Genomic DNA, 25,947 nt, shown 5'->3' on the forward strand with positions numbered 1-25,947 from the left:
GGAGGATATATTTCAACTGATTTTTGAAGATCTTGATCATATCATAATCAAAGGGAGTTTTGACTTGATGTAAAGTTTTAGTATCATGTGTGTGGCTACATGATATAATGGGCCTACCCCCTGTGTACGTCATGAGGAAGTGATGACTTCCAAATGATTATCACTTGTAAGTGCAAAAATTATTGGATGGTGACAATTTTACAATAACTTAAGTCATGATATACATTTTATGTAAATGTTGAAAATTAGATGTCATTCACCTAATGGTCTATGAGTTGTTTATATAGATATATAATAGGTATTTGGTAAATATCATATGTTGATATTCTGCAGGCCATTGCCTTATTGACTACTTGGTGAATATCATGTATTGATATTCTGAAGACCAATACGCATGATATAAGATGTGATATCAAACTTTATTGAGTAATTGGTGAATATCATATGTTGATCTTTTGCAAGCCATTACTCAGAGTATTTGGTGAATAGCATAAGTTGATATTCTCTAGGTCAATACTCATGATATCAAAATGGTGGATATCTTTTGGTCAAAGATATCTAGCATCGGAGTTCAATAGATTAGCCTATTATTGTGATCCTCATAGGCTAATTATTGTGGATAGAGGGTTTTCTAAAGTAGTGGCTTGGCTTGGGAGGGTCTTGTCTTCTCCACAATTCAGTAAGCTATAGGTTGGCCTTTGTTTGGCTAAGATTGGACTTCATTTGGGCTTAGTTTTGTGTACTTATTATTTGTGGTAAGTCGGATGTTGATTGAGATGAACCCTTTCTATTTTTGGAAAGTGTGTATGGTCACATGGAGAAATAATAGGTGTGAATCCTATTTTAGACGACATATTTAAATAATGAGTATTTTGGGAGTTATTTTATTTTTAGTGGCCAAATTATTATTAAATCATTAAATGACTTATTAAGAAGTTATAATTTAACTTTATAATGTTACTTATGTGGAGGGTTGAGTCATCATTGGAAGGGGCTTTTTATTTAAAATAATTATATGCCTAAGCCAAGTATTGAATGCTATAAAGTTATGTCGTGTTGGAGAAGCTTCGTAAGTGAAGTTACATTTTGGAAACAAAAGGGCATTTGGAGATTATAAATATGAGCTCTTCGTGAGGGAAAAAGGCATTTGATTATTTGATTATCTTATTTTGTTCTTGTCGTCTTTGTGACGTTTTTGAAGTTTTTATTTTCTGTGCTCTTTGTAATAACCCCAACCGGTTATAACTTTGACAAACACCAAATTATTTTATAAATCAGTTGTTTGACATTTCGTCAAGCACTTTGCAATCAAGCTTTGATACCATTGTAATAACCCGACTGACTCACACTACTGTAACATTGGGTAAAATTGTTTTTGTTTTGAAATGTCTTGCAATCTTGTGTTTTTTTCAGAATATATGAATGTTTTGGTGTATATCAAATACTGGAATATGCAATTAAATAACTCAACTAATAATGCCAAATACCAAATTCTAAACAATCTTGCAATTAATGACTTGCAAATTTATTGCTTCACAAATTGAAAATTACAATTAAATATAAGGGGAATCTGAAATGTTTAATATAATTCCAATTTGCAGTAGACTGAACAATAAGAAAAATGCTAAGAATTTAATAGTACTTTAATTCTGAAATAGTACATACCCATACAGGCAAACAATCTAATTTTTCTTTAATTCAACAATGGATCCTTGCACTAGTTTTATGCCTTCAACAATCTGAATTAATGCCAACTTGAGGAAGATGAACAGCTGTAAACAAGATGATACAATTTTCTGTCATAACCTCTTCTTAGCAATACTCAACAATGGCATTAGGTACAAGATGAATGTTGCCTCCAAGAACACTCACGTGATCTGCTACAAAGGCATGTGCAAGCTGGAATGTGCTGACCGCCCAGCTGAAACCCACTCTACCAAACAGAAATCTGCAGGCAACTATGAAATCAATCTCTACCTCTAACAATCTAAGTGCCCAATCAAACAAATACAACAACCAATCCTTGCTGAAGGTTATGTCCCAACAATTCCAGTCTTGGGGTTTTTTTCCCAGACCTCCAATTCGCTCCATCGAAGCAATGTCAAATTTCAAAAGTGTAATGTTCAAAAGATGCTCAAAAAATAGGGTTACTTCTCCTTAAATCCCCTCTCCAAAGCAATTTGAACCGCAAAAAGGAATTTCCCACTTTGCACTTTAATTAAAATAAAATGTCCATATAAATGGCATCTAGACTTAGTAAAAATGTTACTTTATTAAGTTGTCATAACTGAATGCATCAAATAACCTCGAGGTAGAGAAAATAAGTTGTAATAACTCAAAATCTTTCCTATGAGCTATCACACATAGGTATACAAGCCTGGATTATTATTCCCTTATTACTCCAAAATGACTATAAATATAGCCTCATTATAATTTATTTAATAATCAACTTAGGAAATATTAAAATATTTCCCTTTATTCCTCCAAAAGCCCAAATCAACCAGATAATCATAGAAAATGATTTGTTTCCCTTTGCTGAAAGCCAATCTATTTCTTCATTTCATACAACTCGTAGCATTAGACAATTGGTAGTGCTACGTTTTTAGGGGGATTAGTTGTGGGTCACAGGGGAGCAAGTTGATGCTTCCACATATAATTTCTACTACACAGAGTCTTTCATGAAGTATCTTTTGGAGAGTTCAGATGTGCAGTAGGATTCATATAGAATGTCTGAGGGTACTCTCATTTGAGGCTCTTGTGCTATTCAGAGGTTGGTGGGAAGGATTGTAGAGACTCTGTCTACTTTGCTTGCCCCCAAGGATTTTGAGGTTGGGTTTGCTGAGAGGATTGCCAAGGATCCTACCTGACCAGTACTTTGGAGTTATTAGAGATTGTAGCCATCTTTTGATTCCCAGTTTGATATTGATGAGCCCTTGACAAAGACTGAGAGTTTTTATCGGCATTACACTGTGAGGAATGCTCATCACTTTTCATTTGAACCACAGGTAGAGCATTTGGTTTAGTGTCAGTGTGGGTTAACTCTAGTTTCATACCCTCCATTATGAGATGGGTTAGCTCCATCTTGTGCAAATGGGATCAATAGCTGCAAGTTAGACCACTCCTAGAATCCACACACCGAGGACAATCTATCAGAGGTTAGAGTTGGTGATAGTGATGGTCGTTATCACCTCCATAGTACAATTGGGTGTGAGTGTCAGTTTAATGGGGACTCAGTTGTGGACAAAGTTGGTAGTTTAGTTGGATCGAGTTTCGATGGGTTGTTATCACCATTAGCACCCACACTCAGTTTCTAGATGATTGTCATTGATATCAATTATTTGGGTGTTGATGCTATGGGAGTTGCTTGTACAGTGTAGGGATAGTACACAGTTCTACCCTTGGGATTCGGGTGGACTGTGATGTTCATTTTGTTCCAGGATTGCTTAAGGACAAGCAATCTTAGGGAGGGAGGACTGTAATTTCCCCATTTTTGCCAACATCAGAGTTTCAGAGATTAGCCTATTACTGTGATCCTTGTAGGCTAATTATTGTGAATAGAGGGTCTTCTGAGGCAGTAGCTTGGCTTGGGAGGGTCTGGTCTTCTCCACAATTCAGTAAGCTACAGGTTGGTGTTCATTTGGCTCAGATTGGACTTCATTTGGGGTTTTAGTTTTGTGTACTTACTATTTGTGGTAAGTCCGGTGTTGATTGAGATGGACGCTTTCTACTTTTGGAAAGTACATTTGGTCACATGGAGAAATAAGATGCATGACTCCGATTTTAGACAACATATTTAAATGATGAGTATTTTGGGAGTTATTATCTTTTTAGTGGCCAAATTATTATTAAATATTTAAATGACTTATTATGAAGTTATAATTTGACTTATAATTTCACTTAAGTTGAGGGTTGAGTCTTCATTGGAAGGGGCCATTTAATTAATTAATTATATGCCTAAGCCAAGTATTGAATGTTATCAAGTTGTGTTGGAGAAGCTTCGTAAGTGAAGTTACATTTTGGAAACAAAAGGGCATTTGAAGATTATAAATATGAGCTCTTCGTGAGGGAAAAAGACATCCGATTATTTGATTATCTTATTTTGCTCTTGTTGTCTTTGTGATGTTTCTCAAGTTTTGATTTTTTGTGCTCTTGCTGAGGTATAGGGGTCTGGAGTTTCGAGTTGTGCATTGATCCCACAACTGAAGTATTGTGGATCAATTTCTGAGATAATGAATCTTCCATTTCTGTTTTCTATTATTACTTGGAAGACTAAATTATTGTGAATTTAATTGGTAGTAAGGAGAGTCAAAATTCTGCATATGAATCTCCTTATAGGGACATCAACATATCAATATTTTGGGCATCTAGGAAGGCCCAGATTAGTGTTTGATTAATCTGAATTTTCTGTTTTTCTGGGTGCACGGGTCTCTTTTAGAAGGTGTTGAACACCTTGTATGTGGACGCTGTTTGCATTTCAGTCTTGGCAGCCTGATTCCTTGTAGTGACAAGACCAGGTGGCTGCGAGCATTTCTCGCCTGCTGTTTGAAGGTTGCAGGCCCTAACGGGCTGTTCTGTTTATGCGCTCAGATTGGATGGCAATAACAGGCCCATCACCTGGCATATTTGGCCTGTGATAAAGTGAGTGCAGAGACTACAGTTGGGGATCTTAAATGCTAGCTGGAGAGATTTTTATTTTAAGAAAAACAGCAGTCTCAGGCCCATGAGAATGTTATAACCAGACCTGCTGCTTATTAATTCGAAGCTGGAGTTTAACAGGTTCTTTGTCTTTGTAATTTGTTGTGGAATGTTTATTGGTTTCATATAATAAAATTGCAATGTAATCTTTCATTCCTGAACCAGTTGGTTAGTACATTGCCGATATCCAGCACTGTCATTTCTTTCTTATATTTATATATGCAAAATCCAAAGTATTAACACAAGCAAAAAAAGATGTATGAAATGTGAAATCTATCAGCATAGTCAGTGGGATCGGTTAAGGGTTATTACGGTGGTAATAAGTTTGCTTGCCAAGTGTTTGACGAAATGTCAAACAACTACTTAGTATAAAAAATTGGTGTGATCTGAGCTATAACCGGTTGGGGTTATGACATCATTATATATGAGATATAAGTTTATTGTTATATGAGAAAAAATAATATAAATAAATAATTATGGTTAAATTTGTTAGTATATTAATTATCTAATTAACAAATAGACATGTCCCTTAATGGGACATGTCTCTTCATCGCTTATTCTCAATATAAATAAGAGATCACTATCATTTTGGAAAACACATACCAATACATCCGGCAGTGCTAAGTACATTTGCAGCAATCCTCAAAAAAATAAATCAACATTTTGTGTCTTGACATATATTTTACCTTCTCTCCCTCAGCTAACGTTAAATATTTTCATTGTTAGGTGCATTGGAAAGTTCCCTGGATGGTCTTGGCAAGACACTGACTAGAGATGAAAAAAATAACATTGACAAGGATTAAGTATAGCTAACAAGTAAAAGCAACAAATTTTATACTAAAAATTTGACTTGGTATAATATTTTTTTGTTTGGATACAGCAAAGCAGTAACGGACTGAGCTAAAATTTTAACCAATTATTTTTACAGTTTTGCCAATTTTGGGGCTCAAGATTTTTTTCAAACAGTTTGCATGTCTTCTGTTTTGGGTTTTGTTTCCACTTGAATTGAAGTAGTACAAATATTCATTGTAACATCACATTCCAAACTTCATGATAATGACAATGTCTGAGGAGAATTTAATATATGTCTAAGTATTGCCATATTGCACAGGAATTTTTAACAGCAGACTTATTTTTAAATAAACAACACTTTTTGTGTTTCAAGATTGCTGATCCAAATGATAGACAAATATAAGCCAAACTGGCATTCATTTTGTACTTTTTGAATATCCTAAATAGCTTGTATGTCCAGTTCAAGTATGGTGTGATAAGCTTTGGAGAAGTATGACAACACATAAAGGAGGGATGGTAGCTTAAAAGGATATAAACCTAGTGCGAAGGCCTTGTAAGCACTTGAGGAAGGCTTTAAACTTTCTTTAATGACTACTGACAAAGGTTGTTATCTCTTGCAATGGTATGGGTCCTAGTGAGCTTCTAGGAATAGCACAGCTCGGTTTTCACCTCAGCAGAAGATAAATAAATTCTATTATATCTTTCACAACCAAACGGCACGGAGATCTCTTGCCAATATCATTTGCACACACACTTATATTTTCACTATTAGCAAACTCTACCACACAAATTCGTTATATGCGTGCAAATCTTTATAAATTTGTGCCTGGAGATTCTAAAGCCAACCAATATAAATAAATGCTTGTTGCTTCTGTGAACTGTGAACACTAGGGAGAAATATTTCATTCCTGAAGCCACCCATCTTTAGGATTTTGTTATAGTGTTTGACTTTTGAGGTTGATCTTGAAGTCTAAGGTTTGCATTAAGAGAAATAAAATGTCCCAGATGTGCAAATGAGCTCCTTGATTCTTGTTAATAACTTCCCTGAGAAATTTTGAGAAGTTAAGATTTATATTTATTTGTCTTTAACCTTTTGGCCCCATTAAGTGACATTATATTTTATATTTATTTGTCTTTAACCTTTTGAACCCATAAAGTGGCCCCATTAATAAAGTTAACTGCAACAACTTAAGGTAACCAAATTTAATTAATAAAAAAATCCTCTTTTTCAACTCTCTAAAGCCTGCGTTTCTCCAAATACCTAAGATGAAGAAGCGGACATTACAAAATTGTTTTCAAGATCTTTCCAAGCAGCAAATACGGGCAAGTTCCGAGGAGCTGGCCATGATTTATTGTCCTAGGGCCTAGATAAAAGTTTTCTATATGAAGTTCTACATGGTTTGGGATATTTTCTGAAAACATTCTCTGGAATTGTTTTTCTAATTTTCTCTTGATTTCTTTTTTGAAATGTATTTCCATTTTTTTATGAACCTCTTGCATTTTGTTTTATACTGAATGTGGCTACTATGGCATTTTGTTTTGAACCCCGCTGCAAAATGAACCCCGCTGCAAAATGGTTTTCATGGTCTAGACATTCTTTCTTAATCATTATGTTTGGAGTTATTTGGGTATTTGTTACTTAGTTGTGAATATTTTAATAATTTCCATGTATTCAGGTACAAGGGAAATTAGAAGGTGGCCGGTTATATACTCCTGCATATATTGCTCGTATCAGGGCCATGATACGAGGAGCAGTACGAGGACTAATGGTTCCAACAAACTTATCATCTGTTTGGAGTTCTATAAATGATTTGCTTCAACAAATGGATGGAGGAGGTAGTAGTATGAGCTCTACAGAGGGTATCCTTTTCCAGACCTTGTTGAATAGCCTTATCAAAGATGGGGATGTTCTTGGTTCACTTCGCTCAGGAGTGTCTTGGACACCAGCTGTATGTCATCATTATCTTTAGTTAATTTCTGATGCCTTGTGGCTGGTTTGTCTAGGGTTTGTCAGGCTTTGTTTAAAACATAGTGTTGTAGTTTTCCATGTATACAACTTTACCTTTTCTTGTATGCTATACTCTCACAATTAGCTAAATCATTGAAATGTCTGGATGTGACAGGTATTTGCTCATGCACAACGCGAGAGTGTGGAATCTTTCTTTTCTCAGGTCTACTAGTTTAAAAGCAGCTCTTCCTTTGTATTGTCTACTTCTGAGTGGTTGATTAGTGTTTCAGTATGCCATAATTCTTTGAAATCACGTGTGTCATTTACTGAATATTGACTTTCTCAGAATGATAATGTGTGTGGACAAATTTATTCAAATATAGTACGTTAATAATGCAGATATGTTAGTAAATAGGGCATTGAGATCCTTTGTAGTCTGCATGTTTATCATTTTGGAATGATACACGGCAACATTTATAATTGAAACCAGATGACATGAGTGGAAATTTATAATAGAAGTCCATTAACACATACTTTCATACGATGACTTAGCAGAAATTGACATTTAATGATCAACTTAGATTATTACAGTATAGGAGTAATCAGTAATGTCCTTATTACTATAGTAGTTGTGTTTCTCCATAACTTACCTCTTAGGTAATTTCTTGCTTACATTGATAGATTTTGACGCTACACTTCCCTAGTAATTTAGAAATTTACATATCAATTCATTCATAAGTGAAAATTTGCTGCGTCCAGCAACTACAGTTATCAACATAAAGTGGCACTGCAATACAAACAATCTAATGGCTTTAATCTACCACTTAAAATGTTATAAAAGAGCTTGGTAGGAACACTTGCAGGTTAACACAGGAGAGAAAATAATTATAGAGGATTTTATTCCAATGCTTTATAGGTTGGTAAAGGATTGATTGCTATGCTGATATCGGTAATGATAAAAGGTTGTATCAGAACCAAATCTCAAGTTTAGTTCAAAACTTAATTGTAATGATGCCCTCAAGATACTTGAATATGGAGCCTATTGTTTCATTTATTAAAAGTGCAAGAATGTGGACTATTATATAAGGGGGCATAAGATTGATTAAATAAATTTATTAATATCCAACAAAAGGTTTAAGGGACTGCCAACAAAAGAGGAGCAACCCAACAAACAACAGGAGTACCGAACAATGTTCGGAAAAAGATAGAACAATGAGCAATGCTCAACAAACCAGCTACTTCGATCAATTGGGAAAAAGTCTTGAACTGACAGATAACTGTAGGATCAAAGGTCCCAAGATGTCTTGGGGAACCCTTGGAAGTGCTAGAAGAAGAAGAGACTCATGCTAAGTGGAGGATTTATGAGACTGCACAACCCTGGGAGACCCCAAAGGGTATCCATCACTTGCTTGGTGACCCGCATAGGGGAACCACTATAAAGATGGAGATAATAATTTGGTCAGAGTGCAATTACAGGAGGAGGGTCTGCTGAAGGGCATTGTCCTAGAGACTATGCGTCTCTTGAAGATAGAGCACAAGGCACCTCTAATTTGTATCTGAGAAGAAGGCATGAAGAGGCTGAGTCTCTCTAAATAAGAAGTAGAATATTCCTCTGATCTCATAGTATATAGAGCAGTGAAAAATGAAGTGAGTATGTCTCAGCCTTCCCTAAATCACAAAGTTGTTAGATTTCATCCTTGATTTGCGAGCAGAACCGATGGGAGCCCACTCTTTTGAAACAAAAAGAGATACCTAGAGCATGAGACCAACCATAAGAAAGGTACAAGGGACGTACACTGACTTGTCCTGTAGTTCAAGGAAATACTTTGCATAGAATGCCATCATAGGACAAAGACCCTAATGGGACTATTCCAAGTGGTATGAATATACTGTCTGTAGATGTCCGTCCTAATATAAATATCTATAACTTTTGTCAGGAGGGTAAAAGATGAGTGGGGGCATCTGGGGAGTATTGGAAGGGGGAAGGCAATCGATATAAATCTTGATAGAACCCAACAAAGCTGAAGCTTGAGTGAACCAACAAGAAGCCTGACCAATGGGGTTAGAGTGCACTGTAGCCTCCAAGGAAGAACAGGCCAAGTAAGAATATTTGTGATGCCCCTCTAGGCTGAGTCACAAGGTTCGAGTTCGACAACTATGAAATTCGGATGAAGTTTGACAAGTCAAAAAAATTCAAAAAAATTTGACATTAAATTCGCCTAATGTAGTTTTCAAAAAAGAAGCATATGCTATTTTTATTATTATATATTTTAATAATTGATAAAATAATATAAAATAATATAAGCATTGACATATTTAATTATAAATATATGATATTAATGATAATATAATATAAAATAATATTAACATGTTTTAATATTTAAATAATTATATCAAATTAATAACAGATTGAAATTAATAATAACAGTAACAAAACATTTGATAATAAAAAATTATAATTATTAAGTAAATCTAAAGTTAAATATTTCTAAACATTGAACATACTATAATAAAAATTTAAAACCATGAACCAAAACCTAAAATTAAATAATCTTCAAACATTGAAAAACAATATAATCATGCCCAAATTGTTGAGGGAGAGGAATGGATGCAAATGCGAGTTTTCTTCAGATGCTATTATTGATGGAGAGGAGTGAAAGAAGCCAAGCTTTCACAGATTTCGTTTATTGTGGGGCATTGAAAAGATGCTGAAAGCAGACGAGAAGCATAGGTTAATTCTTTGAAAGTAGATGGGAAAGCAAAGATTTGTAACCCATGATCACGACTTGTGACCTGCACTCACGATTACAAATACAACCTGCGACCTATAGTACAAACAATGACTTGTGACCTAAGACAAATTTATACGAATTTTTGATTTATTTTTTAGGTTTGCCGAATTTCAAACCTGGAGCCGAAAATTCGGCAAACCTTGTGACAACCTCTAGGGAATCAACGAAGCCCCGTAGGTGATGTAAGAACTCGAACGGATGAACCCTAAAGTTGGATAGAACAATATTGTATCAGGTAAACTGACTACATCTGATGATCTGCCCGAGGAGAGTCTCGAAACTTTTCATAGAAGCCCATTGTGACTCAAGCAAAGAAGACCCCCAAACCTCGGAACCTCAGAGCTCATTCAGTCTGATCAGTGTTCAAAAGAGTTAGCTTGAAGCTCATGTCTTAGAAATGATGTTTCAAATATTGTCTCCCAACAAGGGCCAGAGAACCATAACCCTTGTTAATGCAAGGTTGAGCCATTGACCTCAAGCTGAAGTGGGGACTTGAGAACCTAACACCCAAATAAGTGTACGAGAAAACAACTTCAATTTCCTCGCCTTGGAATAGAAAGTAGAGGTGAGAGGTCTTAAGACAATTGATGACCATTACCTTGGTCTTGTTCAAGTTCACCACCAAATGCCGAAGATCACAGAAAGAGGCAAGGTCATCATATTAGAGTTAAATCTTTCTGATTTTGTTACTCTCTCTTTCATAGATTTACTTTTATTTCTAACGATCATTCTTCTTCTATGTTTCCATATTCTCTCCTTGTTCAATATGAAAACTCTCTTCAAAATGTTTCTATTTCTCGCTCTTTGTTTGTTATAGAAGCATTCTTGTGTATACTTGTATATATAAATCATTTATGATCTTTGTTTAATAACACATTCATTATTTTACCATAATTCATGTGTATACTTGTGTATATAGATCATTTATAATCTCTGTTTAATAACACACTCATTATTTTACTATAATATGGTATCGAAGCTATTTTTTTTCGAAAAATAATTTCATTATTTAAATTTTCTTATTAAGTTTTTGAAATAGGTTTTGAATATCTATAATTTCTTCATGAGATTTTAGATTCATAGATTTTTGAAATCTTTGCCTGGGTGCTCATTTTTTTGTTTTTGCAGGAATTCATTTTTTTGTATGAGCCTGTTTTCTTGCAATTTCGTGGCCTTTTTGGGCATTTTGACCTTTTTTTTCTACACACCCATTGCAAAGGGCGGCATCTAGGGAGTTTTAAACCCTTTGTCTCTAATTTTTGTCCAACAATTTCATTTTCCACCACTTTTATATAGTCAAATTTGCCAATTTTGGGGGTTTTAGAAAACGGCCAGGGTTTCTTGCGAAACTCTCAGATTATTTGTCGTTTTGAAATTTGTTTTGGAGATCCTTGGTGGGTTTTGGCAAATCTCAATTGGTCAGACTCTGTTTTTCTAGGTGCATCATTTTTTTGTGCCTTGCTTTTCGAGCCAGCTGTTTTAGAATCTAATTTTAGATTCTTTCTGGCTTTTTTGAGCTCTCTTTTGCGTAACCTTTCAGTTTTTTTGGGTCTTCTGTTAATCTGCCTCAAAGTTCGTGCCTTTTTAGATATTCACCTTTTTTCCTTTAAAAACGTGTAATGGCATCTCTCATCAATCTTCTCTTAGAATGAAGTCATCGATTCAACGAAAAGAAGTACTACACTTGAAAGCAGAGAATGATGATAATCTTCAAGTACCATCGCCTTGTGGTGCTTGTTCTGGGTACCAACACTTGTTACTGAAGTTTTACATTTGTGAAAATTTAATTTCATACAAAGCAAAAGATTTCATAAAGGCACATGTTCTATTTATGTTTACAATTAGTTATATTTTGCAAATCATTTCTATTGTAAAGTGAGAACTAAGCTGAAATGTCCTTTGGTATTCATTACCAAAAAATGAGTATAACTGATATATACATATGATGAAATACAACTAACATGCTGAATGTACATGTACCTCTCACACAAGGGCTGTGAGAGTAGCCTCTACTGCTCTACTGCCAAGTTATTACCTTCTATACAAATGTAACTAAGTTGCTGATTTGGGTTTAGATTCGGTTTCGGGTTCAGGTTCGTGGGTTTGGGCAATTTTTTTTTCCATTTGGGTTCGTGGTGGGTTTGTGAGTATATATATATATATGTATATACAATGTACATATGCAAAAAAAAAGAAACTTGCATAGTTATAAAACTATCTTACTAAGTCATTTCATAGTATGAATATATGAATGTTACTTGATTATTGATCAATGCCAAATGTCAAAGATAAACATTTTAAAATGTTTTTTGGACTACTTTATGGTCCCACAAGCCGCAGGTCCTCTTGGAATCGCTCAAGTCCGCGGCGGGTTTGAGCAAGGTCCTTTTTTGGGACTATGGGTCCGTGCTTGATGTGTAGCGGACTTGGGCTTGAACCCGGACTCGGACCTGAGCTTTAGAGTCCGAACCCGGTAACTCAGAAATGTAATGAATGTGGAAGAAAGAAATAGAATAAGTATGCAAAGGTCATGGGTAACCAGTCATTGCCTGTGGTGAATGACTAGTTGTGCGTCCTCTTGTTTGCCTCTTCTTGTCAGCTGCCCTGTGCCACGCCTCCAAAGTTTCAATTGTGCCCTGCAATAGAAAGAGAAATACATTCGATCAAAAGATCTATGCAATGCCAATACCTCCTCTTATACATACATCTCCTATTCTATTGGTATCTTGTACATTTGCATAGAAAAGGAGGGATATATCAGTAGGAGATCATAAATCACATGCATATATCAGAAATACATGAAAAGAGTCTACATCTAAAAGCAATTGAAAAGAGTTTTTGTTTAAAGAAGATTTTTTTGCTGGTTCAAACCAATATAAATATAAAGAGTAGTATAGAGATCAAGCACTGCAGCTAAAACATAACAAGCTGCCTAAGGGGTTAGTTGCTTTGGAGAGTGTTTTCAATTTAGATAAGTTAAAACTGGTAAATCTGACCTGCTGGTACAACAGAATTAATATGAAGATTTGGAGATTGCATTTGGAAAGGACCTTAAAATTGGTAAAGTAAATCTTGTTGAAGTTGTCATTCCTTAATTTATTCCAAGAGTTCAGTCAAATATTTGCATGGGAATACATAGATTTGAAAGGTTTTGACCTGCAGCTTGCACAACATACCATAGAGTTGGATGCAACAGCCAAGCTTGTTAGGCAGAAACAAAGACTAGTTGATCCCAGATTGGAGCCATTAATGTAGAAGGGGTCTTTTAGACTCATAGAGAGCGAAATATTTTTCCCTATCAAATATTCAGCTGGGTTGCAAACTTGGTCCCCGTAAGAAAGAAGAATAGAGAACTTAGGCGGTGTGTAGATTTCAGGAACTTGAATAGAGTCTTGTTAAAAGATAGGCATCCACTCCCATCAATGGAACAAATTTTGCAATATATAGCAAGAGCTGAGTGATTTCCTTGCTGGTTGGATATTCTACATATAACCGGATTTTGGTGAAGGAAGAGGATCAATTCAAAACAACATTCCCCACAAAGTGGGGTACAATGGCATACAAAAGGATGTTGTTTAGATTGTCCAACACTGGAGCAACTTTTTAGAAGGCAATGGAAACGACCTTAAACAATTTAATGCACAAGTTTGTTTTGGTATATCTTGATGATGTTACCGCTTATTCCAAGAAGGCAGCAGATCATATTGGCCATCTACAACAGATTTTTGAACATTGTCGGGAGTTTGGTATTTCGTTGAATCCCAAAAAGTGCATTTTTCTTGTCCATGAAGGTAAGCTACTTCATAATGTGGTGTTAAAAAAAGGAATCAAAGTACACCTTGAACGGGTTGCAGCAATTTTGGAGTTGCCCTTACCTCAGCATAAGAAGGGACTTCAGAGGTTTATTGGTCGTATCAACTTTATTAGGAGATTTCTGCCTGATATTGCAGCCTTGCTTAAGCTTGTGACAACCATGCTTAAGAAAAACATTGTCTTTACTTGGACAAAAGAAGCAAAGGAGAGTTTTTAGGCCATTAAAGAGGCCCTAGCAGCAGCCCATGTATTGGTAAATCCTAATTTTAATAGGGATTTTATTCTTTATGCAAATGGAGGACCTGAAGTTATTTCTGTTATGCTAGTGCAATAAATCTTGGAAGGATTGGAGCAGCCAATTGCTTTTTTGAGTAAAGGTCTTGAAGACTATGAAGTTTGAATAGAGGTATAGTTTTGTTGAAAGACACGTACTTGTTATTAAAAGCCTTAAAAAATTCAGACACTTGCTGTCCCATAGTAAGGTGCTTTTTCGAGTAGGTCATCCAAGTGTTCAAGGAGTTTTTATTAAGGACTTCAATGAAAAGCGAGCTGGCTGGATAACAAAGGTATTGGAGTATGATGTGGAAATTCAATTCACTAAACTAGTCAGGGGCAAAGGACTTTGTGAGTAGCTGAGTGTTGAAGAAGCTTTTAAAGTTGAAGAACGAAGAGAGATAATTCTAGTGTTCCAAATGGCAGAAAACAATGATAATACAATAAGCTGACTAAAGGATACGTCTCATTTCCTTAAAATTAGCAAATGTCCATCAGGTTTAGATAAGGCAAAAAGAAGATATTATAGGATGCAATTTGTTCCTTATGTGCTAATAGATGGTGTGCATTTTAGAAAGGATCACAATGGGGTACTCTTGAGATGTGTTGATAGTGATTAGGTAGAAAAAGTCCTTTATGAGTTTCATGATGGTACTGTTGAGGTCATTTTTCAGCTAAGACTACTGCATGGAAAATTATGCGGGTGAGCTATTTCCGGCCTACGTTGTTTAGGGATTCTCATGCATGGACTAGAAAGTGTGTCAAATGTGCTATGTTTGGAGGAAAAGAGAGGCTACCAGCAATGCTTCTACATCTAATTCAAGTGGAATAGCCTTTTATGAGATGGCAAATTGACTTTATAGGTGCCATACATCACCCTCTAGTGCTAGACGTTGTCCTATTTTTTGTCACCTCAAAATGTAGGTAATAGTAGGAAACATTTTCAAGTTAGTTTCATATTTCTCTGAGTTAGTTCATCATTTAATTGACTAACATTGATTAATCAATCAACCCCAATTGATATAATGAATTCTCTTATTGAAGGCTTTCGTTAAGTCTTTTTAGTTTTTTAAATTTTTTAATTTTATGAGCCTATGCTTGATTTTTGAAGCCTTCAATGTCCTTTTTCTCGTTTTTGAGGGTGTGTTTGTCAGCTTTTGGTCCTTTGGTTTTGCTCAAGTCATTGCTTTTAGTTTTTCTTCGATTCAGTCTATCTTAGAGCTTAATCAGAGTTGGGAATCAAAAGATATGACCAATTTAGTGCCCAAAAAGTGGACCTTTTAGGTGCAATTGCACAAATTAAAAATATCATGTTATATTTTTAAGTTGATATTCACTTCTTGAAAAATATAACATGAATTTATTTTATGTCATGTTTTTAAGTTACTTTATCATTTTGATTTTTCTTTTGAAGTAACTATAGTACACTTTGTGTTATATTTTTAAGTTGAGTTACTTTTTGATTTTCACTTAAGTGACTATATTAACTATATAGTTTGTTTTAATTTTTGATTTTTAAATCAAAAGCTCTAGCAAATATTGCTTTTAAAATAATATTTGCACATTATATTTTTTATATGATAGTGTTAATATTATTTATAGCCCATTCAAATAATATTTCATCAAAAATTAATTTTACATGTGCTTATTTATGTCACTTAAGTTATGCATCTCATTCTCTAGACCCAATTGCATATTTTTAAAATATGCAAATGCATCTAGAGAGAGCTTTTGAACTAAAGGCATGTTAATGCCTCTTATTCAAAATATGCAATGACCTCTCAAGAATGAGCTACACATAAAGCACATTTTCAAAATATGCATATGCACTCCAAGAGTGTTTTCAAAATATGCATATGCACTCCAAGAGTGCATCCAACATGGGAAAGCACATATGCATGTTTTAAAATATGCATCTTGAAAACCCGTTTTTGCTCAAGATGCATATTTTTAAAATATATATATGCACTTCAAGAGTGCGTTTTGGTTTGGAAAGGCCAAATGCATATTTTTAAATATGTAATAGCATCTCAAGAGTGCGTTTTGGCATTAAATCCATGCAATGCCCTCTTAAAAACCCATTTTTGAAGATTCAAGAGCAAAAAAATTGATGTTCACCTTCTCCAAGAACATGTTTTTCATAAAAAAAATGCTTAGATCTGCCCATACAATGGCTTGAAATTCATTAAAAGAGTGGTGTTTTTGAGTTTTAATGCATATGTATGCATTTGGGGGTCATGATTTTGCATATTCAAGACAAAAATGATTCAAATACATGCATTTTTTGAGCCACGTTTTTGCTAAAAATGCCCAAATTTGTGGCAGTTATGATCAGTTTTTGCCTTTGAGGTTTAAATTTTAATACATATATATGCTATTGAAGGACATGTTTTTGCCTGTAGATGCCAAAAAAGATTCATTTTATGCCCTCTATGAATCCCCTTTTTGCTAAAAATGCCTAGAATTTTTTTCTCTTATCAATTTTTATGTGTTTTGAAGCTACATTTTTGCATTTGGATCCATGCATTAGCATTTGGGGAAGTCGTTTTTGCATATCCATGCCAAAAACGATCAATTTACATGCATTTTTGAACCACGTTTTTGCATGTCCATGCCAAAAATGATCTATTTACATGCATAAAAAAGTCACATTTTTGTTTAAAAAAGTTCAAAAAATGACATTTCAGCCCATACATTTGGATCAAGAGGGGTCGTTTTTGAGTTTTAATGCATGCTATTGCCTTTGGACACTACGTTTTTGGCATTCTCATGTTAAATTCAACCATTGAATGCCCATTACATACAGGTAGGGAAGAAGTCAAATATTTGTTTGTAATCCGGATTTGGAGGAGAATAGGTCTTCATGTCTATAATTCTTGCTATTTTGGCTCATTGATCTTCAAGTAAGTGGACATTTTCAATCTTGTTCATTAATTTGTGCTTATCTTGCTATTCTATTACATATTATGGCTCATTATTGCACATTTGTCGAAATATATGCCATGAATAGTGCATTTTTCCTTTAAATATGATGAAAATTCTCACTTTCATACTTTTGGATTTTCCCCAAACTCCAAATTCGAACTTGCATTTTGAAGCAATTTGCTCGTTGACATGTTTAAGACCAAAGGGTGTAGGAGCACCTTGACCATCTCCATGGAATTTTGGGTCTAGTTAGTATGTTTTGAGTCATGATAGATTAGGGAATTAGCTATTTCAATTCATGTAAATAGATGTTCAATTAAGGTCGTGTTGACCAAGGTTATGTTTCAGTCAATGTTGGTCAAAGTGAGGCAAAGTCCCTAAAAGTGGAAAATGGCATCCAAGGCCATAGATGGAGTAAAATGTAGTGTTAAAATGTCATTATAAGCCTTTGGACCTATTTAAGGTGCCAAGAAAGCATGTAAGAGCATAAAATGCAAAAATGCAAAAAAAAGTGTAAAATGTTGCTGACAACATTTTGCAACATGACAAGCTTTTGGAAGATGGAAGGTCAACCATCTTGGATGAGCTCATAGGGGAGGTGAAAGGCCATGCTATTATATAAACAATACAATCTCATGTAGGAGTATAGAGATGAAATGTGGAGAAAACAAATGAAGGGTATGGTGTGTGGTTTTTGAATAAGAAATTCAGCGTTTTGTTTGTGAAATCTGCTGGTGTACTGGTATTTGATTGCAGTTCTAATATTTTCTTCCTTACTCCATGGATGTGGTGATTCTTAAGCTTCCTAAATATGGTAATGAAGAATAGTACTACTGCTGATGTTAAATGTTTATCTAGTATCATTGGGTTATTGCCAAGAACTCACTACTCCCTGTTTAGACAGTAAATTCTGCATATTTTCAGAGAAAGGTGCCACGATAAATACATGTTCCCATTTTGTGGAGTTAGTGAAGGTTTGTAAAGGTTTTTTGTGTTGTTTGAGACTGTCCTCTCATGAGTCTACACTATAACCCTGATCCCTATAAAGGTATGGACCAAGAATCAGCGAGTACCTGCTGTTGCATGTAAAATACAGTAAAACAGCAGTCAAGAAACGTGATAGAAGCTTGCTTGGAGTTTGCATGTGAGATGGAAGGTTTATATTCATTCGTGGAATGCTGGAGGATCCATTTGAAGTGTTGACAACCGAGATGAAGGAGGTTTGAAGTTGGTTTCTTAAAATAGCCATGATACCCTCACTAAGGCTAGGGTTTGAAGGTTTGTTATCTCCTCAACAGCTAGGCGTCCAAAAATTGGAGTTTGAAAGCTCTTAGTAAGGTAATGATGTACTCAAGTTCATTTGTTAGTATTCCTTGAGAGTTTGGTGAGTCTGTAGTTTGAATGTGTGTTTTAGGCTTATTAGCCTAGGTTAGGGCCTGCAGGTTGAATGCCTTATTGAACCATTGGAAACCTAAGATTTTGGAATTTAGTCAAGCTTAATATTGGGTATCTGAATCCTCCTTTAGTTTTGGTAGTTGTTTAAGAAGATTTTAATTTCTTGCCTAAAACCCCAAGATAGGGCTACAAGGAAGAGCCCTCATTAGGTCAGTTTTTAGAAATGGTGTTTGGAGCCCACTAAGGTGTATGGAACTTTATGACTGGTTGAAATCACTTTATTTGTAATGAGTTAAGCCCTTGGAAGCAATTGAGTGTGTGGAGTTTGTTAAAGATCCTGGAGGGTGTAAGGAAGTGGAGGTGTTGTGTGGTGAGAGAGGTAGTTGTTGGTATTTGTGAAGATATAGGTAGAGATACTTGGAAGGGGTGAGTGTGGCATGAGGAAAAGACCAATCACCTGGTCTCTAGCCTTGGGAGAGTCTTGAGGGACTGATTGTGATATGTCTGGTGATGTTTGGAAGAAGCCTAGTGATAGAGTTCGTAAGAAGAACATGTAGAACACCTCCCTACTTGCATTAGTTTAAGACCAGAGGCATGTGTTTGTTTTGTGATTGTTTTCAGTGTTTGCTTGCTTGCTTTTTCCTTTTTCTTCTTTTGGAAGAAATTGCAAGTTCTTTTCCAAGAACTTGAGCACATTTCATTTCACTCCACCTTCCACCACTTCGTGCAAGTGCACCATTTCATTGCATATTCGCCTTTCCATGTTATAGCACATTGCATCTCATTCTTCGCATGCGATTACATGTATTTCCATCTATCATCCACACGTACATGTAATTTCATTCTCTATTCCCTCTGTAAGTCATCTCACTCTCCGGACCCAATCGCATGTCATGATTACATGAAAATCCCTTTACATATAATTGGGCATCCATATGCATCCCAACTTGCATTCTTGGCCATTGCCACATGAAATCCTTCTTTCCAAGTTCGATTTTGGCCCTTTACATCCAAATACATATGCTTTCGGGTTCATTTCCGACCATTATATGTGTTCCATAAGTGTCTAATCCATACTTCGAATACCCACTCCTCATGCATTTGTCATTGTAACTCAAATCCCAAAGTTCTCAATGATTCAATCTCATTGGAAGATGTTATTATCTTCATGTCGTGACACATTCTTTAAGATATGTCAAGACTTAAAACTTCTTCAAAGAACAGAGATATCTCATCAAGAAGGCATGTTTTGATTTTCAAGAAGTAGTTATTCATTTGATCTTCATTTTCCTAATGGTTGTCCGAGAACCCGAGTTCATGTGGGAATTGTTGTACCAAAAAATGTAGGTAACAATATTAAACTTTTTTATTGAAACTAGTTTCGTATTTCTCTAAGCTTATTTCATTATTTAATTGGTTTGTATTGATCTATCAAACAACGTCAATTGATATAATGAATCATTTTATCGAAGGCTTTCATCAAGTCTTTTTCGTTTTTTCTTCTTGTCGAGCCTATGCTTGATTTTTGAGGCTTTCATCATCCTTTTCTTTGTTTTTGTTAAGTGTTTGTTGATTTTTTGTCCTTTGGTTTTGCTCAAGTCATTGCTTTCGGTTTTCCCTTCAATTTGATCTATCTTAGGGTTTAATCAGGGCTGGCAATCAAAAGATATGACCAATCTAGTGCCCAAAATGTGGACCTTTTTGATGCAACTTCAGGAATAAAAAATATTATGTTATATTTTTAATTTGACATTCACTTTTTGAAAAATATAACTTCAATTCAGTTTATGTTATGTTTTTAAGTTACTTTATCTTTTAAATTTTCACTTAAAGTAACTATAGTGCACTTTATGTTATATTTTTAAGTTGAGTTTGCTTTTTAGTTTTTCATTTAAGTGACTATATTAACTATATAGTTCAATTTAATTTTTGATATTTAAATCAAAAGCTCTAGTAAATATTACTTATTAAGTGATATTTACATATTATATTGTTAATATGATAATATAAATATAATTTATGTTCCACCTAAGTAATATTTTATCAAAATTAAATTGACAATGTGCTTAAATTGATCATTTAAGTTGTGTGCAACATTTAAATAAGGAAAATATGCAAAAGCAACTAAAAGGTATGTTTTTGATGCAAATGCATGTAAACCAAAGTTGTATGCATACGGATTCAGATACAAATACAGATACAATATTGGGTACGGATACGGCCATTTTATAAGACCACCAATATGGATACGGCTGCACACAAAATTAATAAATAACACATACACAAATATTTAACATAGTTTTAAAGTTATTATAGGAGATTTTCATTACTTCAAAAGCAATATTGATACATAAATATTTATAAGTGAATTTAACACTTACAATATGTAAACATAGTAGAATTGCATTAGAAGATAACCCAAAAAATAGGTTGCTGAAATAGAAAAACATTTTAGTTGTCGTTCTCATTTGGTGCAAGTTTTGTTTAAACCATTTTTTTACATTGCTTTAGTAAAGCTTTTTTAGAATCAAATTTGGGAAGATTTATGTCAAATCTTTTTGAAAATCAAATCCCATAGTATTTGGCATGGTTGGAAAATTAAGCTTTTTTAAGTAGACATGGTACAATACTTGACATGTATCTGGGCAGTATCGGATACGTTTCCAAATTAGATACGGGGATATGAGTGCCCAAGGAGGGACAAAGGAGTTTCTGGCAACTCTGATGTAAACTCAACTTAAATGTGCAATGACATCAAAAAGTTGAGTTACATATGTTATATGCATATGCACCAACAAGGTTCGTTTTTGCCTTGGGTTGCATATGCAAGTAACTAAAACGTGTAATTGCACCAAAAAGGTGCGCTTTGCACCAAAGGCATGCAAACACATTTCTGAAACCCGTTTTTGGTCAAAAAACATGTTTCAAGATATGTGTATGCATTAGAAATGTGCGTGTTTTCCTTGGGAGAGCCCATTACATGTTTCTAAAACATTTAACGGCCTCTAAAAGGTGTGTTTTGGTCTTGGATGCATGTTTTAATATATGCAAACACCTCTAAAAGGTGCATTTTTTCTTTTTAACGTATGCATTTGCACTTGTAAAACCTGGTTTTGGAGATTGAAGACAAAACTTCATGCATTTGGCCTACAAGAACACATTTTTGATGATTTTGCTTGAATTCTTTTATGAAATGTCTTCAAATATTATCCTCTATAGGCGTTTTTGCAAATCCAAGTATTCTTATGCTAAAAACGTTGAATCTCCTTGCAAAAAATGTTATTTTTCTTGCCCTTTTGGACCGACATTTTGGAGAAAACGTCAATTTTTGTAGTATTTTTAATCTCATTTTTGGGCAAAGAAGTGTTTGGTGGTTTGAATAAATTTCTTGGCAATTGGAAAGCATGTTTTTGCTCCTCAATGACAAAAACGACTTGTAAAAGTACAGATGTGAATAATGTTTTTTCCCAAAAATGTTTCAAGAACTTGCATTTAACAAAAATATTGGAAGCTTGAGGGATTTTAGGGCGCGTTTTTCATATTGGGCATGAAAAATGGATCATTGGATGCTCTATTCGAATTCTTCTTTTGCAAGGTTGAAAAGATCCAAGTTTGAGAATTTTTCAACATTGGAACTTCTTTGTCCTTCATTTAGGGCATACAATCATGATGTAAGCGGACATTTTCCTTCTTGCTAATTAATTTGTGATTATCTTACTCATTTTATGCATGTTTAGCTTGATGCTTTACACTTGTTGATTTTGATGCCATGGAAAATGCATTTTTGCTTTAAAAATGATGAAATGGTTCATTTTTATGTTTTTGGTTTTTTCCCAAACTCCAAATTTGAATTTGCATGTTGAAGTGGCTTGCTTGTTGACATGTTTGAGTCTTTTGCCAAAGATACGTTTCTCTTTTGTGTTTGTATTTTGCTTGTTTGCTTTACAATTTTTCTTCAGTTTGAATAAGTTGCAAGTTCTTTCCCAAGTACTTGATCATGCTTCATTTCACTCCACCTTCCATTTCATGCAAGAACATCATTTAATTCCATTTCCATCTTTCCATGTCACAACACTTCGCATCTCATTCTTTACATGCAATTACATGTATTTCCATTCATCATCTGCACGTACATGTAATCTCATTTCCATTTCTATTTGCACTCAACTCACTTTCTGCATTCAATCGCATGTCACGATTACATGAAAAGTCTAAAACATGTAATTGCATCTCTAAAACTTGTTTTTGACTAAAAGTCGCTTTTTAAAAGTCAAAAATGTCTTGTGCATGTTTTCCCATGTACTTTGACTGTACTTTTCCTCAAAGATGACCATAAAGTTCATTTCACCTCAAGTCACATCGCATTTCAATCTTTCCATATGCACTTACACTTCATGAGCAAAATACATGTCATTCCACTTCTACTGTCATTACACATTTCATCTCATTTGTCATCCACACTTACATGTAAGCTCATTCTCCATCTGCATTCACATGTCATCTCACTTTCCATTCGTCATTACATGTTGCATTTACATATAAACGATTTTTTGTGTAATGACATCTTCAAAACCCAAAGTCACTTTTAAAAAAGTCAAGTTTTCATTCACACACAATATAAAACATATTAAAATAATCACTTATGTCTCCCTTAGGCACCCCTTTTTGATTTGCACACATTCCCATAAAATTTATTATTAAAGTAACACTTTAATATTTTACAACTACATTAAATGTTACTTTAATAATACTTTAGGCATTAAAATATATTAGCTATTGGATTCCAAATAGCACGAGTGATAGCTCGTCGGAGAGCTCTCGTCAAGTAATATCAAATTCAATCGCCAAAACTAGTCTCCCCTGTGTTGTGCTGACTTACTAAAAATAGTAAGTATGCTCGAGAATAAGTAAATCAACTCCGTTTTGGCCCAAACTGGAGATGACTAGGCCAAAACACTCTAAGATCCCTTTAAACCCTTTGTTAGCCCTCGGGACTATGTAGAACTTGGCTAACGCACACACACTTGGTTGACTGCTAAAGTGGGCAAATTACAAAGCATGTGAACAATATAATCAGCAACCATAAGAAGATACATATACACAATAACTCTAGATATGTTAACTAGGGAAACCATTTTTATCAGATGGAAAACCATGGTGGGGATGGTACCCCCAAAATGATGTACTAATATAAAACTTCCTCCTAAGATGATGAACTCTCTTAGGAGCCAATGAAATACATTTAGTACATATCAGTCGCTTTTAGGAGACTTTGAATTCCTGTTAGGAATTCCAACCCTGTGAGGAGTTGGTGAAGGCAAATGGATCCACTGTCCAAACAACTTCAGGGGCAAAACCACCAAACTCACTATCCAATTGGTCTCTGTATTATTCTTTCCAAAATAATAGAAATGAAATTGAACTTTGCAACTCAAACTCTTTCTTTGCCCTCTTACTGTGTGAAAGCTGCACCAAACTCTTTCTCATGTGTCAATACCTTATCTTCAAACTCGCAACATGTTGATCCCTTTGATTGCTTACACGCATTTACCAACTTTGCATATCACTTGCACATTTTCTCACATCTGTTGTAGACCTCACCACAAGGAAAATAACCTATATTATACCATGTCCTCAAAATAATTCTTCGAGTCTGCCTTGACGCTTTCCCATGTAATTATAATAGGACCTCATTAAGATATTACAATTCATTACATCTTTTTGCAATTATAAAACACTGTTGGCTCATAGTAAATATAACTTCTCACACGTGTGACCTTTGACCTCGTGCACTCGTTGACGTTATCATTAGGCTATCTACTGTCACTGTCTAACTTTTCTCATCACGATTCTATCCCTGTTAAGAGATACAATCCAAACATTAGAAACTACTTCTCAGGTACTCTATCTGCACAGTGTCTTTTATAACTCTTGAGTAATTCTCGCGTGTCTTTGACTCTTTGCACACGCACTTGTCCACGTCATCAGGACAAAATGTAGAACATACCCTGAACTGCGTTTGATCTCATCAACACTACACAATCCGTACGACCTCAATCTCTGTCTACTACTTTGCCAAACTTTATAGAAACAATACTATGTTGACATCAATGACAAACACAGTCATGAATAAACATGTCAATCTCCTCAACTGTTGTAGTAATGCTTAGGATATTCTTGCAAAGGAATACCATCAACATCAATGCTAACAATCTTCCCCTTTGGCGTTGATGACATCATAGATGAAAAACATCTAAGTCCATGAATACCAAATCAAACTTTGCTGTTGCTGCTCTCATCTTTTCAAATCCTGTTCATCAGTCAAATCTGAAACTCACTAGAACAATTCTTCATCTTTGTTTTCTCATTTTTATATGGATAGCATCAGTTGTTCACACTTCTCCCCTATTGATATACTTCCCCATCGATATCATTATCTCATGAACAATTTTCTCCTATTGCACAGTTTCCCCCATTCATAGGAGATGTTTTTAATGCAATCTCTCCCCTATTGATATTAATGACAAAGGTATCATTATGTCAATCATCTACTTAAAGTCTTCAACTAGCTCAAGTGTCCAAAGACACTGTTTCATACTAGCTACCAAGAGTCTGTAATGACTTTGGTCAACACAAATAGTCTCCCATATAGGTAACATCATCATTCAGTCCAGAGAAACAATTGTGCTCTGTGCCACTGGTTTGTTGCACTTTTTGCATCATCTATTTAGAAGTAGGGAGGGGCATAACCCCAAGCATACCTCAGAAATACTCAAATGTATCATTAAGCAAAGGCTTCGTAAAAATATCTGCAATCTGCTCTTTTGTATTAACATACTCTAGTCTGATTTCTTTCTCTTCAACTTTCTCTCTTAGAACATGATACTTGATCGATATATGCTTAGTCTTAGAATGTAACACATGATTCTTAGACTTACTCACTGTACTTTTGTTATCACAATGTATGATAATAGGTTTTGAAAACTCTATTCCATTATCCTTCAACATTTGTTTCATTTGCATGATCTGATTGCATTGTTTGTTGCTGCAACATACTCTGCTTCTCCTGTACTATGTGAAATACAATCTTTTTTCTTGTTCAGCCAAGAAACCAATCTTCTTCCAAGTAAAAATGCTCCACCACTTGTACTTTTTCTATCATCCACAGTGTCTGTCCAATCTGCATTAGTATATGCATATAAAGTCATTTCATCTATCATACCATAGGCCAAATTTAGGCGTACCCTTTACGTATTTGAATATTCTTTTTACAGTTGCATAGTGTTATTCCTTAGGGTTTGCTTGAAATCTTGC

General features: G+C 34.8%; 1 protein-coding gene across 11 annotated transcripts in view; it reads left to right on the plus strand.

The window, feature by feature from the left end:
• LOC149577320 (E3 UFM1-protein ligase-like protein) overlaps window positions 1-25,947 on the plus strand; it is a 280,489-nt gene that overhangs the window by 54,204 nt on the left and 200,338 nt on the right. For all 11 annotated transcript variants that reach the window (XM_089823447.1, XM_089823448.1, XM_089823445.1 and 8 more), the window contains exons 3-4: window positions 7,164-7,436; window positions 7,611-7,658. In XM_089823447.1, coding sequence (XP_089679573.1) covers window positions 7,164-7,436; window positions 7,611-7,658 — 321 coding nt within the window. The remainder of the gene's footprint in view (window positions 1-7,163; window positions 7,437-7,610; window positions 7,659-25,947) is intronic.

The sequence above is a fragment of the Cupressus sempervirens genome, chromosome 1, assembly GCF_028749045.1.
Source record: "Cupressus sempervirens isolate cs-2001-9-10 chromosome 1, ASM2874904v1, whole genome shotgun sequence".
In the NCBI taxonomy this organism is placed as follows: Eukaryota; Viridiplantae; Streptophyta; class Pinopsida; order Cupressales; family Cupressaceae; genus Cupressus; species Cupressus sempervirens.